General features: G+C 37.4%; 1 protein-coding gene across 1 annotated transcript in view; it reads left to right on the top strand.

The window, feature by feature from the left end:
• Positions 1-14912, top strand: part of LOC139712355 (DIS3-like exonuclease 2) — a 30233-nt gene extending 15321 nt beyond the window's left edge. The window contains exons 15-25 of the mRNA XM_071624185.1: positions 660-772; positions 2357-2464; positions 4361-4537; positions 5539-5672; positions 7735-7918; positions 8603-8689; positions 9065-9212; positions 10289-10419; positions 10995-11099; positions 12242-12412; positions 13946-14912. Coding sequence (XP_071480286.1) covers positions 660-772; positions 2357-2464; positions 4361-4537; positions 5539-5672; positions 7735-7918; positions 8603-8689; positions 9065-9212; positions 10289-10419; positions 10995-11099; positions 12242-12412; positions 13946-13978 — 1391 coding nt within the window. The 3' untranslated portion in view covers positions 13979-14912. The remainder of the gene's footprint in view (positions 1-659; positions 773-2356; positions 2465-4360; positions 4538-5538; positions 5673-7734; positions 7919-8602; positions 8690-9064; positions 9213-10288; positions 10420-10994; positions 11100-12241; positions 12413-13945) is intronic.
• The last annotated feature ends 10780 nt before the right edge of the window (positions 14913-25692 follow it).

Genomic DNA, 25692 nt, shown 5'->3' with positions numbered 1-25692 from the left:
AGTCTAAATTTTCGCGAATCAGGAATTCTCGACGACTTTGCGATTGGTTGAATTCGTGATCATGGAGTCTGTACTGAACGGAGAAAATGTACATGCGTGCGTCACATCCACATCGGGATCAGAGTCAATAATTTCGTGTGTCTTTAATTTCGCGAACAGCACCTGACTCCCAAAATTCGCGAAAATAAAAACCTCACGAAATAGTCGACGTATACAGTATAGCAGACATGATCTTGACGCAATAAAAACAAATAGAAATCCATCCTTCATGTTTTTTAGTTACTTTGGGAAATAGGTGGATGGGGAAATGAAGAGATGAAGATGTTGGCTTCATTTGCATAATTAGTCTTCCTCAATTCTTAGACAATATTTAGTGAACTGGTAATCAGCCTTTCATTTGTGAGTCCTCAGAGCCTCCCATGCATCAAAAATCAGTTGATATTGGCAGTCATGAAAAGGAAGGGGGGGGGGGCATATAAACAAATTGTATATGGATGCTTGGATTCATGGTTCTGTGCAGACCAGTTTACCATTCAGGGCAAACAGTTTTGTCTGTCTATCTGTATGAGTGTATGTATGCATGTATGCATGTATGCATGTATGTATGTATGTATGTATCACTCAATGCAACCCATGTGTTGTTTTCCATTATGTGACAGGCATCTATGAAGTGGGAGTGCATATTGCCGATGTAAGCTACTTTGTAAAGGAAGACACAGCTCTTGATAAGGTTGCCAGTCACCGGGCCACCAGTGTCTACTTGGTACAAAAGGTCAGAGGCTAAAATGTTTTTTTGCATGTTTTTAATTTTGCTAAGTCAAAGATATCCAGTGTAGAATCTAACCACATATAAAAGATCTGCATGCTTTACTTTTTATGCTAATTTTAGGCCATACGTAATGCGCAAGATTTTCACGCCATGAAAATTACAGTATTCATCGCATACTCGGGCATCTGATAATCGGGAACCTCGCTTAAATGACATATGCTTGCCAGAAACATTTCCAATGCATGTTATTTTCACTGGATAATCGGGCGGGGACCTTTGATAAACGGGACAATTTTCTTCTCCAAGCGATCTTTGATTTTGTTGATATTTTACACAAAAAATCTACCAAAATACCACAACAATATTTCAAAGATTCCCTATCAGTTGTCGTTTACATCGAACTTACAAAGCAAGCTTCGGACTGGTGTGTTTTGACCTCCGTCCATCCAGTACACATACATGCATAGCCACGAAAGCGCCGTGTATAAGTATCCATGCCATTGCAAAACACATGCTTTCGCGAACATTCTTCTCCCCTACATAAGCAAAGCCATGTGCTCGCTTGCAATTCCTACTCACATCCAATAAAAAAACATGCCTCGCTCACACAGCTCAGGCTGTGTACGTTGTTTAATCTCAGTCATACACTTTGAGGGCAAAGTCCAAATTCCTCGTCTCTGAGTGTTTCAACTTTCAATACACTGTGATTTGTGTGTACGTCACAATCTTCCTCAGTTGTTAATGAGCTAGAGGGTCGCGCTGAGGGGTAGCGTAGTTGTGTATTCATGTACATTTACAGTACGTCAGTATGCATGTGTGTGTGCACTACATGTACATGTCGTATGCCGTTAGTGTATGGTGAGTGCTCATCGCGAAATCGGGCACCCCGCTTAAAGGGGCCGTGTTTGCTACTCCCAGCCTGTCCCGATTATGCGATGAATACTGTACCACTTTCACAGTATTGGAATCAGGTGTGTTATCATTGGATAAATGCAAATCAATGGGTAAATCTATCCCACTTGTTAGCTTGTGACTGCAATTTGATTCTTATTTTACATTTTAATGGCTTCTGAATGAAGGCAATTGAGGGATCTCCCAATCAATCAAGAAACAAAGATGAAAAGCAATATTTGAAGTGATATTCATCTTTTTGTTTTAGTTGTAAAAAAGAAATAGAATTGAGATGACTGTAAATGTCATAATTGCTATGCTGAATTATGATGCAAGAAACATCTGTTGCCATGATGGAGTCAACGAGGAGTGTTTCTCTGCAGACGTTGCATCTCTTAACCTGGGATCCATTTAATGAAGTCATCACATAAAAGTCTTTACATAAATCTCAGAATAGCCTAAGTCCCTCCTACACTCTGTCATATGTAGCTGTATGAGTCTTTCAAATCCATTTCATAAAGTCTCTAATAAGTGTGTCTCATGAGGGAAAAGTCTCTCATAAGACTTTCATGAAACAGACCCTTGTTGAAGATCAGCTGATTTTGCTTTACCGCACATTTCCCATAGACACCTACCAAAGTTTACTCAAGACTAACTAGTCTTCAATGAGTTGCAATTAATTTATTTTCTACACAGGTGATCCCAATGCTGCCCAGACTGCTGTGTGAGGAGCTGTGTAGTCTGAACCCTGATGAGGAGAGACTGACAATGTCCTTTGTGTGGAAGATGACTGAGGAAGGAGAGGTATGGATGTTTTCTTTGCCTCTATTTGGTGTCTTCTCTCAGCTAGCAGAGATGAACATTTCAGTCTGAGATGAAATGCTTGCAAAGTTTGTCATGACTAAAGCACAGATCATTTGTGACTGTATAATGTATTGTGTACATGGGCTTAATTGTCCCCGCCGAACGAGTTCGAGCAGGGGACTATGAAACGGGCTCCGTACGTGTGTGTGTCTGTGTGTCCGTGTGTCCGTGTGTCCGTATGTCCGTGTGTCCGTGTGTCCGTCTGTCTGTGTGTGATCAAAATGTTCAAAATGCTACTCCTTCGCCATTTCTAACCCGATTTTGATTCTGTTTGCTTTATATGATAGCACTACATGGGAGCTTTGAAACTTCTATACAGAATTTCAGTTGTGACCTTTGACCTTGACCTTTGACCTATATTGTACATTTTGCTTCAAAATGCTACTCCTTCGCCATTTCTAACCCGATTTTGATTCCGTTTGCTTTATATGATGGCACTAGGTGAGGGCTTCAAAACTTCTACACAGAATTTTGACCTTTGACTTCTTTGACCTTTGACCTTGATTTTTGACCTATATTGTACATTGCCTACAAAATGCTACTCCTTCGCCATTTCTAACCCGATTTCGATTCCGTTTGCTTTATGTGATGGCACCAGGTGAGGGCTTCAAAACTTCTACACAGAATTTTGACCTTTGACTTCTTTGACCTTTGACCTTGATTTTTGACCTATATTTTACATTTTGCTACAAAATGCTACTCCTTCGCCATTTGTTACCCGATTTAAATTCCGTTTGCTTTAAGTGATGGCACTAAGTGAGGGCTTCAAAATTTCTACACAGAATTTTGACCTTTGACTTCTTTGACCTTTGACCTTGATTTTTGACCTGTATTGTACATTTTGCTACCAAATGCTACTCCTTCGCCATTTCTAACCCGATTTCGATTCCGTTTGCTTTATGTGATGGCACTAGGTGAGGGCTTCAAAACTTCTACACAGAATTTTGACCTTTGACTTCTTTGACCTTTGACCTTGATTTTTTTTACCTATATTGTACATTGGCTACAAAATGCTACTCCTTCGCCATTTCTAACCCGATTTCGATTTCGTTTGCTTTATGTGATGGCACTAGGTGAGGGCTTCAAAACTTCTACATAGAATTTTGACCCTTGACTTCTTTCACCTTTGACCTTGATCTTTTTACCTATATTGTACATTTTGCTACTAAATGCTACTTCCGGCGGGGACATATTTTACGCACCGCGTAATTTCTACTTTTCCTTGTTTCACAATATTTTTTTAAGTTATTCTCTGTTTAGCCACAGAGCAGACATAAAAACATGAGCGAGGAAATCACAAACTTTGCCCTAACCTCTAAAGACTTAATTGTGTCCTATGTGATGGATTTTGAAAATAGAAATTACCATGATGTAATTGTGCTGAAAATGTGTCAGTTTGTGATAGGCTTGAATAAATTTGCAACAAATACCACTTCATTCTTTTCACTGGTGAGTAAAATACTTAATAAAAGTTACTGATTTATGGTTAGGACCAGTGCCTAAACCTCTCACTTTGACACTCACTAAAATTTGTAACATGTGAAAGCTTGGAGTTTAAGTAGTCAGTGCCAATTTAAATATCAAGCTGTGCCTAGAGATGAAAGAAAACAGTATTTTGAGTGAATGTGTGAAGATGATTGCCTACTCACGGAGAAGACCAACGTATGCCACTTGGTATAAAATTCTGTGAATTTGTGAAGGTCAGTGATGTTGCCATTTTAAAAAAATTTCTGTGAAATGTAGTATGCTTCTAATTTCTTCAGCACAAGAGTTGGATATTCCTCAATTTAAACTGACTGAAACTTGCTATTCTCTTGTGACCTTGCAAATGTAAAGATTCTACAGGAGTGGTGTGGACGTACAGTGATCCGTTCCTGCTCCAAGCTCAGCTACCTCCATGCACAGGACATCATTGAGAACTGGTTGGACAGAGAGGGCGACATAGTGCTTCCAGTCATCACTAATGGTTTTGGTCCTGATAACGTAGCACAAGGAGTCCTCTGTCTCCACAAGGTAATAGTAGCCATAATCAATTATGCGAAATAATGTGTAGTTTTACTTCCCAGTATTTTACGCCGCATAGTTGGGACAGTCTGACCGCAAACTTAGCAAAAACTTCCTGCGAAGCTTCCTGCTTGTACTTGGGAAGTTTCTGACTTTCTCCAAAACTATACATAATTTTGTTTAGTGTGGCCATGCATGACTGAAAATCTGAGAGGTGTGTCATGAGATTAGATTCTCTTCATTTGTTTATGCATATTGCACACTCTTTTGCTGGCTGTTGCACTTTTGCATTTTCATATTCAAGGAGCCTATGTATGTTCGTCAGAGACCAAAACTATAGGTAGTTTATCATCACTCAAACTACGCATAGTTTTGTCGCTAGTGTGATTGTAAGCTCAAACTGTGGGAAATTATTTGAACATAAACTATGCATAATTTTGTGTCCTGTGACCGAGGCTAATGTGGAATAGCCTTTATGCCTTCCTCTCTTGAGCTAACCGATTGCCAGTTTCCTATTTTGAGTCTTAAGCTCAGGCTCTTACCCTTTAATACTACATCATGACATATTTTCATTTCATCTTTAGTGTGATTTCTTTTATCATCCTAACCACAGAAAGTATGATGGGTTCTAATGTGGCAGAGCCTTCTCTTTGTTATCACAGAAATCATTGACGGAGATGAAAGTATGATAGTTTGACATGACTGACATTGATCACTCAGTGAAATATACTCTTTCCTGAGAGCCCACACATATTCCTTTTGAAGCAATTTATACAGAGAACTGAGAAAATCCCACTCCTCTGTTTTCATGTTCAGAAACTATACTCGCTAGTCAGTTGAAGGGAATTGTTTGGATAGTTAAGAGATACCAATTAGCAGTCTGCCCAGGAAGTGAGATTAAGTGAACCAAAAATTTTATTGAGTTATATCAGGGATGCTGCATGATATGGGAGATGTTATGATTTGCTCAACATTTGTCACTGCTCCTGACACACTTATTGTTATGACAGATTGCAGTAAATCTACGCAAGAAGAGATTTGAGGATGGAGCACTTCGTTTAGATCAAGTCAAGTTGCAATACTCCCTGAGTGAGAGTGGGATCCCAATTGGATACTCAGTCTACCAGCAGCGGGATAGCAACAGGTAAGGGATGACTTGTTACCTTATAATAGCCTCTCTGCTCTGTATGCCTCTGCGTAGTGGTAGTGCTGTAGACATTGATTTCTGTAACACTGTTTGTACATGATAATGTCACTCTTGGATTTTTCAGTCTTGGTTTTACAATATCTGGCAAATGACTGGAGGGATTTGTAGAAAAAAAAAGTTTGAGGAAACGTTTTTCAAAAAAATGTGCAGCTTATATCAGGGGTCATTAAGTCAGAGCGTAAAATATGTATTTTAAAAGCAATGTTTCAGGAGTTGATGGCAAAGTGTAGTTTAAACTTATGCAATGATTTGCTACTAGGAGTTAATAGGTGAGTTACATTTCTAAGATAGATTTAGCAATTTGAGGTTATGTAATTTCTTTTTATGCCTCCGCCACGAAGTGGTGCCGGAGGCATTATGTTTTCGGGTTGTCCGTCCGTCCGTACGTACGTCCGTACGTCCGTACGTCTGTACGTCTGTACGTCCGTACGTCCGTACGTCCGTACGTCCGTCCGCTTTCGTTTACGCGATAACTTGAGTAATATTGACTTGAATTCTACCAAACTTGGTCCAAGTATAAAGTATGATGGGGCAATTAGTTGATTAGATTTTGGGTGAAATCCGCCAAAGGTCAAAGGTCAAAGGTCAAGGTCAAATCATGAAATTGTATCTGTTTACGCGATAACTCAAGACTGGATCGAGCAAATTTCACCAAACTTTGTCGGAGGATGATGTATGATGGGACAATTACTTGATTAGTTTTTTTGTGAAATCGGACTGAGGTCAAAGGTCAAAGATCAAGGTCAAATCCTGAAATTTATCTGTTTACGCGATAACTCAAGACTGGATCGAGCAAATTTCACCAAACTTTGTCGGAGGATGATGTATGATGGGACAATTACTTGATTAGTTTTTTAGTGAAATCGGACTGAGGTCAAAGGTCAAAGATCAAGGTCAAATCCTGAAATTTATCTGTTTACGTGATAACTCAAAACTGGATGAAGCAGCTTTCACCAAACTTGGTCCAAGGATGATGTATGATGGGACAATTAGTTGAGTAGATTTTAGTGACATTGGCAAGAGGTCAAAGGTCAAAAGGTCAAGGTCAAATGCTAAAAATGTTGCTATTTCCCCAATATCTATGCAATGCCCTAAGGTATTTTCTTGAAACTTGGTGCAGACATGTACTACTGCATATAGATTCTCCAGAGAGAGTTTCATGTCATAAGGTCAAAGGTCAAAAGGTCGAAGGTTAGGTGAAAATGTTGTAATATCACTTTTCTCACAAATGGTTCAATGTATCTTCATAGAACTTGGTACATACACATGTACTGACTGGCAGAGATTATCTAGGGAATTTAGGGGTCGTAGGTCAATAGTCATGGGGTCAAATGTCAAGGTCAACTCCTCAATATTTTACTGTTTCCCTCATACACTAATATATGAAATGCTTGCATTATTAGTTTTCAAACTTAATATATACATGCATTACCTAATGGAGATTCTCCAGGAAATTTCCAGCCAGAATGTCAAAGGTCAGAGGTTAAGGGTCAAAGGCCAGGTTTCCATGCATCCCCCCCAAAAAAAAAAAAAAAAATCTATTTTGTACTGTAATTAACTCTTTCTTCATACCTTGGAAATTACTCAATGCATAAACTTATAGGGTCTGTCAGAATTCAAGTAAAAATTCTCAATTCCCCAAATATGTGCACCTGCACTCTTCGACAATTATAGCAAACCCAGTTCAAGGAAAGTGAATATTCAAGTCATTTCTGACAAACCTGTCATATCAATATTTTGCCAGTTATGTGAAACTGTCATGGATCACACATGTGAAGACATTGTACTGTACGCCTATTGGGAGAATCATGCATTATGGCGGAGGCATCAGTCGCCATAGCGACATTTCTAGTTTCTTTCTTTGATTCCACAGATTTACATCAAAATCATAAATTTGAATATTATGGCTTTATGGTCTATCCAAATCGTATTCAGCTATTTCATAACATTGCATATTGTGGCTTTATGTTCTATCATGAACCATATTGTCTGTTGACAGACTTGTGGAAGAATTCATGTTGCTGGCCAACATGGCTGCAGCTCACCGCATCTACAAGGCTGAACCACAGAGGGCGCTACTCAGACGACACCCTCCTCCAAAGGACAAGATGATGGATGACATGGCCACACTGTGTGAGGGACTGGGTCTGGATATAGATGGATCATCGGCTGGCAAGTTACAGGTAAATTTCTTGAAGCTGACCGAGATAATGTGTCGTGTGCACACTATTTACCAGGAGATTTCGTTCAAACACCCTCTTAGCATGAAACTGGGGTCATTTTATGCCACACATTGCACAGATTTTACAATCAAGAGCAGCTCATTGTAAGCTAACTACAAGTGCCATCATCAATGATAAGCACTATGTGAACATAACTCATAATTGGGAGCTAATATGACTTTTATCCATGATGGTATGACTATGTGAACGTAGCTAATATTTGGTACTTGGCACTATTTCCATGTTTAGTACTTGGCTATATTTAAGGCTGATGAGCAGTGATTGCTTCAGAACAATTGCTGGTCACTTGGCAGATTTTTTCTTTTCTTTTTTTCATAACACATGGCTGAAACAAGTAGGAAGCAGGAAGTCATATCACAGGAAACTAGTATTCAGCCACTTAGCAATATTAATGTAAATACAAGATTATGAATTGCAAAAGGTGAAAATATATTTGCTTGATAATACCGAATGCAATTATTTTGATGTATCCCTACAAACTGTTTATTAGTTCAGATGATTAAAATAATTGTACAAGAGCAATTTAATACTCAGTATAAACAATGTCTTTACCAAGTGCTGTTGAGAGTTTCTTTTACTCTTTGCTCGTCACTTACCCTTATTATGTTTTGTTTCCTCTGGCAGGCGTCTTTAAGCCGTTACTGTACATCAGATGAACACTCACGCTGTCTGCTTAAAGTCCTCACTGTGCTCTACTCCAAACCAATGAAGGTATGAAAGTTTTCATCACTCACAGCCATTGTTTACTATCTCAGCTGTCTCGAGATACTTGTCTCTTGGTCTTTACTATCATCTATTGATCTCTTATTGATAATCAGAAATTTGGTGACTGACAGATGTTAGAGCAATTTATTTTGCAGATCGATCAACAAAATATTCTCAGATTTTTCTTATCCTTCCTGAAACTGTTGCTGTAATATAAAAATGGTGGTTACGAAAATTGTCTTTAGTCTTCTCCAAGAGACTTGCTGTTGTATTGCATCTGATATACCAAATAAAATCATAACTATTCACACGCTGCCACGTGACATTCATGACTGAATATTAATTTATGTTCATTGTGCTTTTCCCATCTTGTCCAATCAGAAAGCTCTATATTTCTGCTGTGCTAGTCTTGAGGATGAGGAGCTGTACTGTCACTACGCCCTCAACGTTCCTCTCTACACACACTTCACCTCTCCAATCAGGAGATACCCTGACATCTTGGTTCATAGAATGCTTGCTTCATCACTCGGTAAGCAAGCCATGGGATTACCTCACCCTGATCAATCTAGTGTGAACCCTCAACACTTACTGTCAATTTTACACCAACCTCATAGAACACAAGATCAATTAATACACTATTTTGTATTGTGTTATGTAGTTAAGCATCCAAAATTTTGTAGAAAAAAAAATATTGATAATTACATGTATATTGTATAGTTATTTCAAATCGTCTCAACTTTGTAGCATAAATCCCATGCACAACAAAATATGGATGTAAATGCTGACTACTGTGACATCAAGCAGTGATCAGTGCAAAACATGGTTAATTACTTCAATTTGCAAGGAAAATGAGTGTGTTTGTAATCAGTAAAATTGTTTGCATGACTGCACACCTGGCTTTTATCATCATTCAATGCTTGATAGTTCAGATTAAGGAGCTTACTGTATGATGAAGAAAATAACAAACAAACAGGACGGAGGAGAGAACTGACTCATTGTGTAGGTCAAAGGTCAGTTTCAAAGTTGGGTAGTTCCAAATGTCATACTCGAATCGGATAGCGTTATGATGGAAAGATAATAATTTAAAATACAGAGAGGCTAGGTAGAGTCACATTGTTTAGTATGGCATTTTGGTTCTCTTTATCAAGGTGTACTGTAGAAACATGCTACATTGGTAGACAGGTGCTTGCATGCCTAGTATGATATACAATTAACAACAAAATTATTCATACCCCTGAAAAATTATTAGTTATGAGCAGATTTCTTACAAGTGAAGGATGGAGTGATTGTGATTAGGTGTTAACTTTTTACTCTTATATGTCCTCTACAAATTGACATTAATTCCAATTTCACCCCATTTGCATAACAATAGAAATGTTGGGATATAACACCCAATCACCATCACCTCTACTTGTAAGAAATCTGCTCAAAACTAAAAATTTCCTAGGGGTATGAATAACTTTGTTGTTAACTGTATCTTATACTGTGTGAAAGAGTTTAATAGTATCAGGATATTGGTTTCTACCAGGGTGTAACAAGTAAGGGGATGTATACCTAGTATAATGTTAATGAGTTTAAAAATATGAGGATGTTTGTTCCTACCAGGGTGTGGTCCAGTGATGGAGAGATGTCCAGATAGACTCCAGAGGCAAGCTATCAGGTGTAATGAGGCTAAGGATGCTGCTAAAGAAGTCTCTGATAAGAGCAGTGAGCTCTTCTTCTGTCTCTTTATCAAGGTTTGCATTCTCACAAGTCATCTTTTCTATTCATGCATTAATATCTATTAAGTGCATTGTACATTAATCATTTCTTATCTATTTAGATGAGGATCATGCAAAGGTCTTTGTTTTCAATGCTACTAAAGCTGGACTTGAGTGTTTTTATCTAAAGGATCATCATGATGAATTTGTATTGGACTTGGACCTTCCAGATGTTTGCCAAAGTTATTAGCAGCAAGTATTATGTAATGAGGTCATAGTTACAAATGTTCTCATACTTCTATTCTCAGAGTCATGATACCTGGATGTCTTGTACTATTTTTAAATATTATACACATGATACACTAGAACAATACTGAAAGTACGCTTCAGATAGGTTTGTAAACCTCATTTACTTATATTCCATGCTTCATTTGAGCATTATTGCATCAAGCCTCTCGCCATGTTCTGTTCATTTGTGAAGGCATCCCAAACGTGTTCCCTTTGTCCAGAGATTAGGCCAGGTGCTACTGTACTCACGTGCATTGCTGTGTTTTATGTGACATTAGCCATTTAAATCTTCTTTCAATTCCCTAATGAATCTCTCACATCAGGAGTGTGGACCTTTGGTTGAGAAGGCCATGGTGATGGGAGTCCTAGACAGGTCTTTTGATGTCCTCATCCTAAACCTGGGCCAGGTCAAGAGGGTCTACTGTAATGTAAGTCACTTCACTTTATTTGCCTTCTTTGTTCTCTCACTCAATGCAAAAGTGTTCTGCTTCCCCAGATCAGAAGAAATGTTATGTTAACCCGTTGAGGACGGTTTGATTTTGCTACAATATGCATTTTCCATAGACACTTGCCGGAGTATACTGGGGACTCGTCCTCAACAGGTTAAAAGAAATATATATATACTCTCCTGCCTGCACACATTTGCTTTGTGCTACGTACAGTTCTACCTGCCATTTTCACTTTCCTCAAATTAAACATTAAAGCAGGCTGGCTGTTCTTGCCATCTTAGAAAAAAAAATCATTGTGAATCGCTATTGTCTTCTTACATAGAATGTATTGTCTGTTCAACTGTTGTATGACCTTGAATTAAAGTGACACTTGCACAGTCCTTCATGATAAATCTTGATGGTCCAGGTGGATGTAGACTTATTCATACAAAATGGAGTTAAATACACAGTGCCTCCTATCACCTAAACCCAAACCTCTCAGTGCCTTTGTTATAGGAATGACCCTTGCATTTTTACAGCATAAAACTGAGGGCACACTATGTCTATTCATTTTTCCCCTATGACTTCATTTAATACAGAGAGCCATGAACCTCCATGCTGGGGCTAAAGTTATGACTTGTCTTCAAGCTTCAAATAGCTTTGGTGCTTATTAGATTGGAGAGGCATCTGGGTTTTAATCTCTCAACTTTATGGACATATTTGAGATAAATTCTTACTCTCTTAGAGTGATACCCCCTCACTTCATGTATTTGACTATTTGAAAACAAAATAAAAATCGAAACTGTGTCTGTAGCTTGAATTCTTTGTAATGATTCTTTGAGAAAAGAGAAGAAGATACGAAGAATCAAAATTTGTTTGGTATTTAATGAAAAAGTTTTAATTGAAAAGAAACCTTTTCAAATTAAATGGTGGTGAAGAGAAGTATTTAATACAATCTTCTCCACTCCACTGTCTTTATTATGTTCTACTGAAATTGTTCATTGATATGTTTCTCACAGGACTATAAGAATGGAAGGATATTCAATGATGATTGAACTGAAATTTGTAAGAGCTGTGCTGATAGAAATATTCCAAGTATTTGCACATTTGTTATCTTTGGTCTGTGCATTTCTCTGCTTCAGGCTCTCCCACTCAAGAGCTTCCAAGCCACTCAGGTGCCAACCACCAAGTACTATGAGCTGATTCTACAATGGGAGGATGAACGGGGGTCAAAGGGCATGACCCAGGTCATCAAGATGTTCAGTCTTGTCACCGTAGAAATCATGGCTGAGAAGACACCCATCAAGTACAAGGTAAGACAGGAGGTGGTAGAGCTAGAGTTCTGTCAAATCACAACAAGACCTTTTTTTTCACCTCTCATTCACTCATTCCTCTATGCAGCCTAGACATTACTTGGGATACTACTATGGTAAAACACAATATTTTCGCGGCATGAAATTTTCGCGGATCGGAGCCAGCGACCTTTTTCGCGGCATGAAATTTTCGCAAGTTGCTTCTCTTAAACATTCAACATAATTATACGTAGTGTAGACAAGAACTTTCATGTACATTTTAATTTTGCGAATCGTGGATCGCACGGAATTCGCAAAATTAAAATGCAGGCGAACATTCCTCGTTTTGCAATAATCTATTCCTCTACGCAACCTAGACATTCGCTGAGATACTGGATGCGTTTATTAACTCACTTCTGGCGTAGAATTAAGGTTTCCAAACAACTTTCAGGGAGATTTGAACAGATGATAAATGTAAAACAGTTTTTATGATGGGGTTAGAAATGCCTTTCTGAAATGGCAAAAAAAGTGCGATCTCATATGTCTTTGAGCCTGAATGCATTTCTGTGGGGTTGATAAATGGAAAATCGTTTTGAAACGTGTTTATAGCTCAATCCTAACCGTGCCAAGCACTGCCAACTGCACATCTCTGCTCTATTGGTCAAACTGCACATTGGAGCTGCACAGTGACAAGACCTCCCTCTCAACTCACAATAGAGATTATAAATGCAGCAACTTGAGAAACGTGATCCAAAAGGTCTTTGCAAGCCTGTTTTGATAGTGGGTATTGAAACGTTATTCAAACATGGGAAAGATGATAAATGCAGCCACTGCTAATCCATGGCTCGACACTAACTTTTTTGTTTGGTGGCCCGATGGGGCCACCAAAATTCTAAATTTCAAATTTTTGGTGGCCCGAGAGAAAAATTTGGTGTCCCGAAAAAAGAAACAATAAAAAACATTGAAAGTCCTTTTTTTTTTTAATGAGTCAAATATTTAAGTTTTATGATAGTAAGAATTAGAAGTTGGACATATCTACTCATAAATAAACTTCAACAAACTTGCAACACGCACTCTCAGGCACTCATTCAGTCCTTTTCATCCATCCTTTAAACAAATTAAATGCTAATTTCCGGCGCCAAAAGTTACGAATTTATTGACATACTTTTCAAAAAATTTTGGTGGCCCGAGGCGGGCCACCAAATTTGCCCTTTTTTGAAATTTGGTGGCCCGACTTTCATTTTTGGTGGCCCCGGTGGCCCCGGGCCACCGGGCCACCGTCAGTGTCGAGCCCTGGCTAATCTATCATAACATGAATGACAGATGCTTGTTAAATTTATCAAGGTGTTTGAAGTGTTCATGAATGGACAAATCATGTGAGAATAATGAAAGTCATTATGCCATCTGCTATGGAGTCTTACAATGAAAGTCTTGCTTTGTGATGAATGCCATTTAAAAATTGCTCAGTGTTCTGTTCTATGACCTCATGAATGCAAAGTTTTCTATGTTGCCTTTTTATCTATCCCCTCTCGCTCTCTGCTCTCCGCCCCACAGGCCATATTGAAGAGACCAGACCATGCTACGTGATCCCCTGATGCTGTCTCCATGGCAACAAGGTTTCTACCAGGAGGTATCATGTCATCCTTCAAGATGTCCTGGTCAGCCGGAGGAGATATCCCATCAAAAGTTTGACTCAATGTGTGTGTGCTGCTATCGCTGCATGTTAGAGGTGACACAAGAAAACTTATTGTACTGTAGATTTGACAAGTGTGTAGATATTATGATGTATTTATAGTTAGTTAGAACCCTATCAACTCCTTTCTGGAATTTTAAAGCTTGCCTTCTTATTTTCATTCTCATTTTTAAACCACATTCAGTGGATTGTGTTTAGGGTCGCACAGTGTATCCCATGATATTTCAAAGGGTTTTGTGTCGACTCAAAAGATAGTTTGCTACAGTGCTTCTCATTGTGTTCTGTAGATGTGGTGAGATGTATTAAGTGTTACATGAAGCCAGCCAGGTTTATTTCTTAGTTAGATGTATTAAGTATTACATCAAACCATGCCTCTGTCTTGCTGCCCATAAAATGCATTTAGAAGCATACAGGGTATTCATATATCCAGCTGTTTAGCCTGCTTCTTTTTTAGGTCAAGTGTAGATGGAAGAATTCAAATTATTTGTCACGTCCTGTCGTTGTCAAAGAAGTGATGTCAAATGTTAAGCCTAGAAGACAAAATTACATATATGATGGAACTTTCTCACCAGATTGTCACACTGAAGAGTGTGCTATGACTCAGTGGGAGACTTACATCAAATTAAAGGTTGTCCTTGTTGTAACATACAATTCTGTGTATTGTGAGGAATATGTTTCCTGCACAATAATCAGAGAAATATTTTCAGCAACAATCCAAACGAAAGTTATCAGTTTCTTTTCTAACATTATGCACCCATATCTCTAAAGTTCTTTTGTCGAATCAAAGTTTCACAAATTTCCAAGGAGATACAGATTAATATTCATGAGAAGAAGCAAGCAGTTGTATATGGTACTTTCATTTATACTTTTATCAACGCATGGATTTAGTCCTTTACTGTTGATATCTACAGATTAAATAATAAAAAAAGAAGAAGATATATGTAGAGGAGAGACTGTAATCTATAAGTCCATTCTGTCAATTCAAATTCCCTATTGGACATGTAGAGCATGTGTGCAATATGACACAGCACCTTTATGTGTGGTACAATTCAGTTTTACAATGAAATATGTGCTTCGTGTGGGCTTGTGAATAGTTTGATTACTTTATTTTATGTGTTTCAACCTTGATGTTGTACCTTAACAATGTGTTGGTGCTATTTTATTCATGGACTCACATTTATTCGAGATACTCAATTTGTGTAATTTATGCAAATCATATTTTGTCAATGTACCACTTGTAGATCTGGTGATATTAAAGTAAAAAGTTATATTTTCTCTGAAGATTTAAAATAGATGAATTAGCAAATGGAGCTTTCAGTATCTAACCTTTGATTTCAAATCTGACAAGATCATTAAAGCTTGTCATACTGTAAAAGTTGACATTTTCTAATCCGAGTAAGGTAAATTTTGCATGTTTTTAATGCAGAGGAATCAGAATATAAATTACAATTACATATGACAAGCAAAAGAATTAATGTGGGCCTTTTTTGTGCTGCTTCATATTGTGTGAATGTGCAAAATTTCCACTTTTACAGAACATGTGAAGGATATCTTTGCATTGAAAACTCTTTCTGGTGATCTTATTTCCAAAATAGTAAACAGCATGACTGAAAACTACTCCACCCAAAAGACTGTTGCTTTTATCTGCTTTTATTCGCTGATTTCTTCCTTCAGCACAGATCTTTGAAAGAAACTTTTTTGTTCGTTTGTTTGTTTTTGTAGATACAGCAATGTTTTTAGTTAAATACAACCTTACACACTGCTTGCCAGTTGAATAGAAAGTCAGAGCCGAATATCAAGAACATTGTAATGCTGAAAGAAAATAGTAATCATAATGTTCTTTTAAAATTTTGTTTTTATAGGCTTTTGTTGGAATGTACTTCATATTTCAATTCTACGTGATTTCTTCAAAATATTGATAAAATCCACGTCAATAGGATAACGCGTTTTGGATAGAGATAAACGTACTCAGTAGTGTATATTCTTTTTGGCAGAAAATGCAGAAGTGTGCTTTGACTTTATTACCTTTTAATGTAAGACTTAAAAGACTGGATATGGAGGCTAAGAGAGTTCTTCTTATTGCTGCTGATGCTAAATCTTGCTGCAAATTGCCAGTGCGAGTATCTGACAGATTGATAAGTTAATCATCTACAACATACATATTACACATGCAATGGTTTGTGAGTTCATTTATTAACCCCATATGAAATCCATCTTCAAGATTTTTGTATGAAAGGATGAACAGTTGCCCAAAGACTACATTCTGTTTAAGAGAGGATTGAAATCAAGGCATCATTGTTTCTGAAAGTTTAATATGAATTTAACTAATTTAACCAGCCGGTACAACATTTACGTACACAAAGGCGAGATTTTTCACAGGTCTCCTGACATTCCTATAATTGTGTTGTGATATGTTGATGTCAATCTGATTTTGCTCCAAGAAATTGAGAATTTTGCCCTTTTTTCACTTCTGTTATCTAAAGATTGACTACACTGAAGGACTCCCTCTTTAGTCTAATGGTCTTTTTCTGGTCCGCAGCTCTAATTTGCTTCAGTATTGGAGGCTTCCAGTCGAGACACATTTCCACCGACAAGATTCCAATCATTTGCTTCCAGCCTGATCAAAAGATCTTTTGCGATAAAAATGTTGATGCAGATTTTATATGTTTTTGAAGACAGCTTGCAATGTTTTGTTTTTTTATATTTTTTTTTAGATCAAAGATTTTTTTTCCCCTCTCTCTCTCTTTTAAAGTGATCATTGCTGTGATGAAACTGTCAGTACTGGCCAAAATAGTTGTGTGTTCCCAGTGTGTTTCAGATGAATTCCCCCAAGATTTCATCCTTAAAATTTGATCAGAATTATTTGCCGTCTTTCAGGTAGAGATCTCTTTTTATGTTTTTCAAGAAGGGAAATGTGTATATAGTTGATTTGTGAAATGTGTTTTATTATACTTGTCTCTGTAAGTAAGCCTGAATGAGATTTAATGTTCATGCATTCAGCGTGTCACACACTGAGGAGAGCAGCAAACTTTACTGTAGACCGATCCCAAATGGCAGCAAAATATGTCATTACTGTGGTTTTACACTTGTGTGCTGAATGCGTGCTAATTTATTGCTGCGGGCATGAAGCCAGTCAAAATACACATCATGCATTCGCATATGCATACTGGCATGAAACACTACAAGACTCGTCTGTTGAGAATGAGAAGGGCGTTAAGTTGTCTTGAACACTATGGGTTTTGTGGCAACTTAACGCCCCTATCATTCTCAACCGACGAAGTCATGTTGGATATGACTACCAGGTTCAATTAGTCTATACAGTGCACTCCCGTTATAACGAACATGGGTGTAACAAAATTCCGGTTACAACAAAGTAAAAATTCAGGCCACAACGTTATCTACGCTATGTATTTTTATTGTTTATTTGTTCAGTAATAACGGAAGAAAACTGCCGGTCCCGAGGACTTTGTTATAACGGGAGTCCACTGTACCAATACTTGAACCTGACTACATATTGCAAGTCACACCATGATCAGTGTGAATCAAAGTTTTGTCAAGTATTATGAATGAAAATATGGTCCTCAAGAGGACTGACCAGAATGAATCAATTATCTCTCATCTTTTTCATGAACTCTTTGAGAGGTAGGCCACCATTGAAATGTGATCTCAGAACGTGTGTGCTGATAAATGCCAGCACTGATTGCAGTATGTGGGATAATAAGATTTTTTTTATTCTGTTGCCATGTTGGTGACAGAAATGCCATGTCAGCCACTTGACCAGTGTAGCAGACTTATTGTAAGATGGTAGGCACACTTGAAAGCATACAATGAGGACGGGAAGGAGTTATGTTACCTGTTTTGTCTAACTCTAGTTATTACCTGTATGATGACCGCGCTTGTCAGATTTATGTCACACAATTTTTATTTTGGTTTCTTTTGATCATGTGAGTGGGTAATGTCTTGTGACTTGCTTCATTTACCACTTCACAGACATTCATAGGAACATTTTTTTTTCTTGATATTTTGATTTTGATTTTGATGGTTCATGTGCACATTTACTTTTGATTCATTGCCAGCCAGGTTTGAACTCTGTGCTTTTCAAGATTCATCAGAGGTATACTGTACCAGTGCAATGGCAAATGTACTTGTATAAATTTTTGTTTTGCCAAACTGTACATATTGGAAGGAGTAATAGTAAGGATGTGGTATATTACTGCAATGCAAGGCAAAGTACTGTAAGATGAAATGAAGACTTTGAAATTTATCCTGTGGCAAAAAGTAGTCAGTCACTTAACATGTTAAGTTTAAGGTGGCAGACTTTGTGTACTGTTAAACTATATGATGCAAGATGAGGATTTGAATGGCTAAATGTGCATTATTTAACAACTTATTTGTCGTATCAGAAATGAAGGCATTATGAAGCAAACTGTTGAATAGTAGCTACATGTCATGGTAAAGCTGAAAACTGAATGTGTGGAAATTAGCATGAACAGATACAGATGACACTACACACACACCCTCATAACAGAGACTCCAACCCCAAGCACCTTCTGATCTGGAGATTCTCCCGCCCGAAACCCCTAGCAAACGGGAGACTCCAAGTTGATGTGTGCGAGGCCCGAAGTTCCTAGGGTTCTAGGTGTTCTCTGGCGTTATCTAAGGCTTATTTTTTCAACATACGATAGAAATAAGTAAGAAATCCTTTCCACCGGGAGACACAGAGCCAGGGCGGGAGAAATCAAATCTCAAACGAGAGAACGGGAGATTTTGCAAAAATGGGCTTTCGGTGGGAGATCTCCCGTCGAAAACGGGAGAGTTGGAGTCTCTGTCATAATGTGTGTGACTAGTGTGAGCCTTTGCTTCATTTTGTGAAGAACTTATGTATGTTGGGATGAAGGTGAATGTTTAATTTACTACATGGTTATGATACCCTGTAAGTTCAAATGAAGTGGTATGGAGAATTCTGAACGGTATGAGAAAAATGTGCAATAGTATCCTGCTTTGTTGCACTCATTACTTTGTTGTTACAACCAAAAGGTAATAGCTCAGTGGAAAGTCTGTAGGAGTTATGCCATTCTGATTCCAAAGGGACTATTATATGACTATGTGAAGCCACTAAGATTCATAGAAGTCATGCCTTAGTGGTAGAAGGTCAGGAGGATGCTTCGCTCAAAAGAAGCCATGGTTCCAAAGACAGTGAGATAAACTCCTGTTGGTGCAAGACAAGCTCATGTACAAGTTACACAATCTACACAACTCACTGCTGTTCTACCACCAATTCACTGACTCACATTTATTAATTTTATTTCATGCTTTAGTTAGTTTTGAAACCAGGAGAGTCCATTGGTCCCACTCAATTTGAGTGTCCAGCCCCGACCTGGTCAGGCTCATAGGTCAAATTTTACTATTTATTGAGTTATGAGCTATTACTGCTTATTGTCGGCTGAAAACAAGAAGGGGGCTATTACGTTTTAAGATTTGAGCGTAAAGACAAACAAAATAATCAATTTTCATATCTATAGATAAAAAGTTTATCTTATCAAAAGTGGGTGGATTTATAAGTATTGTTCCAAATATCAAGTGAAATTCCACCCTTGTGGTTTTGATTTTTAACATTTAAAAATGAAAATAATTTAAAATTGACAAGATAATGTAGAGGAGATTGAGCACTTCAATGTGATACCAGTAACTTGATACCCCCCCCCCCCCCCAAAAAAAAAGAAAAAGAAAAAGAAAAATATATATGATAATGGCCTTCTGATTCTCTGCCGACGATCTTGACCAAAGTTGTAGTCAGCATAATGATGAGCTGGTATTCTGTGTGTAGTCGATTGGTTCCACAGGAAACAGGTGTAGTGCTTGCTATTAGACCCTGTCCCACTTTCTTACCTCTTGGCAATGACACACTGTGTATAAGCTGAAGAAAAGGTTTTTTTTTTGCAAGAAACTGGTTTTATTGTTCGTTGACAGGCTGAACACACACACTGCCATGTATTCTTGATTGCATGCAGGAGCCAACTCGAGGTAAAAATTATTTTACAAAATTCTGAAGACCATGTGCATGATAAGGTATGTACTTATATACCTCCCCAGACAAGCTGAATTTATTTCCATGAAATGGTCAGTCATTATACTGTCAGGAGGAACACAGATTGATGGGTGTAGGGCGTCATCAGTCCAATTTGTTCTCTGAAGATTACCCCCCCCCCCCTTTTACAGTTTCTCTCAATTTGAGGCAATTCTGGTTCTGATATTCACTCATTTATAAGATTACAGCACCAGAACTATGAGTAGAGATTGAAGATGGAGAGTGGACAAAATCCCTTGAACCATCAGATTGAAATGAAAGTTTGCATCCTTTTTTTTTCTTTCCTCTTCTTTTGTTATTTTTTTTTTGGTTTTTTTTAAACTAGTAGAGCTCACTAAATGTTATTCTCTGTCAGTTTGTGAGTAATGTATGAAATTTAATTCTATGCTGAAGCAGCAGATTTTGTGTAATTGTTAACACAAATCTAAAGGATGATTTTAACAGAAATTTACTATGAGTCAGAGGTTCTGAAATCTCCCACTTTTTTAAAATTATAATTTTTTTTTGTAATTGTAGTAGAAAATCTCCCTCAGATACTTTTACAATGATACTTGCATAAAGTAATGAAATATTTCACATGTAATGTAACTTTCGTGAAACATTTCTCAGTTATGAAAGAAATTTGCCATTTTATGAGACAAATGTATTCTGTGATGATTCTTCAGTGTGGACAATCTTGGACGAGTATTGCTTGCCGATTAAGGTATTTGTTGTAATATAGGTAATTGTTTGAATATTTGATGAAATTTGCCACCAATTTGACATGGTTTTGAGTGCAGACACCAAAATAGTCTGTAAATGTCATTCACTATTAAAGTAAATGGTTGATATATTGGTTTGAGTCAACAGAACTTTAAGGAGTCCTGTAAATCTAATCTGTTAAGCCTGCCCCTACATGAAACCAAGAGTTTAGTATTATCACTGCCCCCTGTAACGGTAGACCTTGGACCTTGTGTCATTGTAAGATACTCCACCACATTGTGCATTAGACATTTTGTAGAATGTCTTGATGTTTTCCACATTGTCATTAATATCTACAGTTCCCACAATTCAAGCCTAGAGCATGTGCTAAATGTCTTTGTGGTTTGTCTGACAAATTAAAAGGAATCCGTTAAAAGTGTATTCAACATCAAAGATGCTTTGGTGTACACACTCGCTGATCTACTGTGTACTTCAATCACTATTTACTTTGATAGATGGGATTTAGTTTGCATACATGTTGATTGTTGCTTTGAGGTTCAACCAGTTTGTGATACAGGCAGCCCAGTGTGGTTGCTAGAGATGAAAGTTGTAAGGGAATTAAACATTTATTTGAGCACATTGCATAAGAGGCTCAAAGAATGAAATGAAATGATGTGTTGGATTGTTTTGTACTAATAGAAATACAACAGCCTATGACAGGTTCTTGAGTCTTTATGTCGCCCTAGGATGAGGAAAGACAATCACAGATTTAAGTGCATTGTAAATTGGTTTGCCAGGATTTTGTCAATCCCACTCAGCCTACATAATGAGTTAATTTGTTGATATTTATTGTGCAAGGCAGACTCTTTAAAGAAACTGTGCAATGTCAGGTGACTGCAGTCACAATTCTACTTCCTGCATTCAGGATTTGTTCTTTGTATGTCTCTGTATGTCTCAGGATATATAGATCGCAAAACAATTCACTACAGAAATATTTTCAAGTGCAACTATTGAAAAGTTTTTGTGTGTATGTTTGTTGAAATTAAAAAGAAATGTCGTTCTACTGTGGAAGCAACACAGAAGAAAACAAAACGATCAAATGTATGATGTCAAGTTTATCTATAAAGCAATGTGCTGGACAACACAATATTTCTTTTGTTGTTATGATGCTTACCATGCACTCTTGAAGTCTATGCAGATATGAGTATTATTTTAAGATATGTTGCAGAATTTTCAGTATGTTTTGAGACAGCCAGTTAGTTCTTAAATACTGGTTGCTAGACTAGATGTTTTAGCTGCAAGTTGCAGGGCTCTTCAACATCTCAAATGGATGTGATCTCAGACTTTACTCATGACTTACACTGTGTATGTTATGAAATAGGATAATTAGTTGTCATCAATCATTTCCATGTCTTTAAGAGCCGTATATAGATTTCAGAAAGTATGACAAGACAATTGTAGTCTTGAATTTCATGGAAATGAAGCAAACTTGGTGTAAAGAATTCCCTCTGATGTGTTTTGATGATAAAGCCCAGTGCCATGATAAGCTGCATATCTTACCGTAAGAAGTCTACCTATTTTATGGAATATTTATTCAGATGTAATATTTATGGACGTCATTGATATGAATGAAGTATTCCGAGTACTTAATTTTCTTCATTTGTTTGGATAAATGGCGCAAGCAAGCAAACATGCAGTAGGTTTGAAGCTATGTCATACCGCTGTTCAGTGAGTTTTTGACCCATATACGAAAAAAAAACCCACTGAAAATTGCAAAATAAATGAAGAATGAAAGTAAAATGTCTCTATATGCATATTTTGTGTGGTTTCCAATGACTGTCTTTGGTGATTAAATGAGACCTACAGATGCTTTTTAGACTTTTTTTTTTCCACTGGAACGTCTATAAATCAGTTATACTGGGTACAAGGTTCCAAAATTTATCGTGCTTCAGATGAGGAATAAAGATGTTTTCAAAATTCATAACAAATTGCAGTGAACGAGGGTGATGATGGAACAGCTTCACCTAAGAATGCATGATTTGGGTGCTCAAGAAAGCAGAACAGAAGAAAACTACATGCATAAATTCTACTTTAGTGAACTTGTGAAGCAAGTGGCATTGTAATGGAACAGTATTGCTAAGTTACTGAAATATGTGAGCCTCCCATGTCATCATCCTTGTCCAGTGTATTGATTTATCTGCTCAAGGACCACAATAAATTAAAAAAAATCTATACATGGCACTATCAATTTATGTACTGCATGATGTGAAATCATATTAATCACCTGGAATACCCATTTAATCAGCGTTAAGCCTTCTGACCATTACAGGAGTGACATGTGGCTTGTATAGCAGAGTTGTCATGTCTGTATTAGTGTACCGGAGGTTTTCCCAAAGTTTGGGATATACAGTCAAACTATGTATAGCGGCCACCCAAGGGAGATGAAAAGAGTGGTCGTTATAGACAGGTGGTCTCTAAAGCAGGCTTGACTGTATCTTCATATCCTGACAAGAGTTTGTCTCCCTGAGATGTATGTTTGCTAGTTGTGAATACACATTCTGTATCCCTCTGAATGCTCATTGGAACCTAGTGATTCTAACGTGTGGATGTTGGCAACCCTGGTTCTAAAGACGTATTCTAGTAAATGGAGGAACACAAGAGAAGAGAAGGAGTGACTGTCAGGCTTGATTGGGATTACATGTGTATCGATAATGAAAACCTAGGTGATATTGTGAATGCCCGCTCATGCGTTTTTGTGTGTCTGTGTGATGATGAATGTGTGACCGTGTGTTTCAGTAATCAGGTGTGACGTTGTTGGAAATGATTATGGTAAACAGTGATCCTCGAAATTGAAGAGCAAAAAAAAAAAAAAAATCTAAAAGAATGTTGAAGACTGAAATAAAGTGGATGAAGCTAGATATTAAAGCTGCTGATGGAAATTTAATGATCGCTGATTCTGTAACATAGCTACTCTTTCTTGATATGAGAGATAGATAGATAGATAGATAGTAGATAGATAGATAGATAGATAGATAGATAGATAGATAGATAGATAGATAGATAGATAGTAGATAGATGGTAGATAGATAGATAGTAGATAGATAGATAGATAGACAGTAGATAGATAGATAGATAGATAGTAGATAGATAGTAGATAGGTAGATAGATAGATAGTAGATATGATAGATAGATAGTAGATAGATAGTAGATAGATAGTAGATAGATAGTAGATAGATAGATAGATAGATAGTAGATAGATAGTAGATAGATAGATAGTAGATAGATAGATAGTAGATAGATAGATAGTAGATAGATAAATAGATAGTAGATAGATAGATAGATAGATAGTAGATAGATAGTAGATAGATAGATAGTAGATAGATAGATAGATAGATAGATAGACAGTAGATAGATAGATAGACAGTAGATAGATAGATAGTAGATAGATAAATAGATAGTAGATAGATAGATAGAAAGTAGATAGTAGATAGATAGTAGATAGATAAATAGATAGATAGAAAGATAAATAGGCCTAGATAGAGATAGAAAGAAGAAGAGGGGAGGCGGAAAGATATCTTGAAGCAATAATATTCCAGCCATCGTGAGACAGTTTCAAAATAATCAGATTTCGGACACCCTGTGAGTCCACTGCATTGTTACTTCAACGTCTTCTACAGCATGATGTATTACCAGGCATGTGTGTATGTGTGTGTGTTGTTTGTGTGTTGTGTTGATGTATGTGTAGGTTTGTATGATAGGCTACTAATCCCTGGTCACCATGGAAACGTTCTCTCTAGAACGATAAATGTCTATCGCACCACAAAATTATCTGATTAGTGTTTAACTCTGTCGGTTCGTTATCAAAATAATCCTCTTTCGTTGAGGATAACGGAATTTAAAAACTTTACTCAAACAAACCAGAAGTATCGTATTTGTTTTAACAGATCACAGGCTGTTTTTTTTTTTAGTTGGATAATTTGTATGTTGCAGTCCGACATCCAAGACAATGCTTGGCAAAATAACTGATGAGTAGAATTTAGGCAATGAATTCTTTCAAAACAGAGGTATCACTTTGATCAACGTGTTTTACGCATTGCTGGATATTTATGTTTTTGGACAGGACTAAAGTTCTTCTCTTTTGTTTGACCCCTCCTGTAAGCTTTGATAGGAGATGTCACACACTCCGGAAGTACTCCTTCTTGTATAATTTGGCTGAAGAGGAGAAATCACAGCCCCATGGCTGCATGGTGTCCGGCCAAACATGAAGCTGCATGAAGCAATGAAGACATTCGTGTAGGAATTAGCTACCCCTTGTCCACTGTGACTCGTGTGGGGAAGGGACATCTAGCGGGAGATGTAGCGTCGTGGTCTGTTCATGTGTTGATCCGAAGAGCAAGAACAAATATTCAAAGCATCGACATACATCTGAGCCTGTAAGATCACTGAATGGAGTTTGAACACGGTATATCTTTCATCCTCGTAAGCAACCGCAATCAATAATATTTGTTGATTATTATGGCACTTGATATAATGATGATCAGTGTGATAGCCCTGCGTGATAGCCAGGATATTATCACTGTTTACTCCACTATATGAAGGGAGAAAATTAGGAATGCCTCGCCAAAATTACTTTTGTTCAAATTTCCGAGTTTGAATCTGTCTTTATGAGCTTTACGGAAGACTTCATTAGAGTGCCTTGTTCTGTGTTTCACTATGTTTGTTTCATAAACTGATAGCCTTAATGCTAATTGATAGAGAGAAAAAAAACCAGGTGTTGCCTTAAATCAGATTGCATGACACGATAGGCCTACTGAGAAGATACATCATCTTTTGATCACT

This window comes from Diadema antillarum, unplaced genomic scaffold (assembly GCF_040938485.1).
Source record: "Diadema antillarum isolate AM-2024a unplaced genomic scaffold, OU_Dant_1.0 seq00001794_RagTag, whole genome shotgun sequence".
Taxonomy (NCBI): domain Eukaryota; kingdom Metazoa; phylum Echinodermata; class Echinoidea; order Diadematoida; family Diadematidae; genus Diadema; species Diadema antillarum.
The sequence above is the reverse complement of the archived record's forward strand: the minus strand, read 5'-3'. Positions and strand labels throughout refer to the sequence as shown.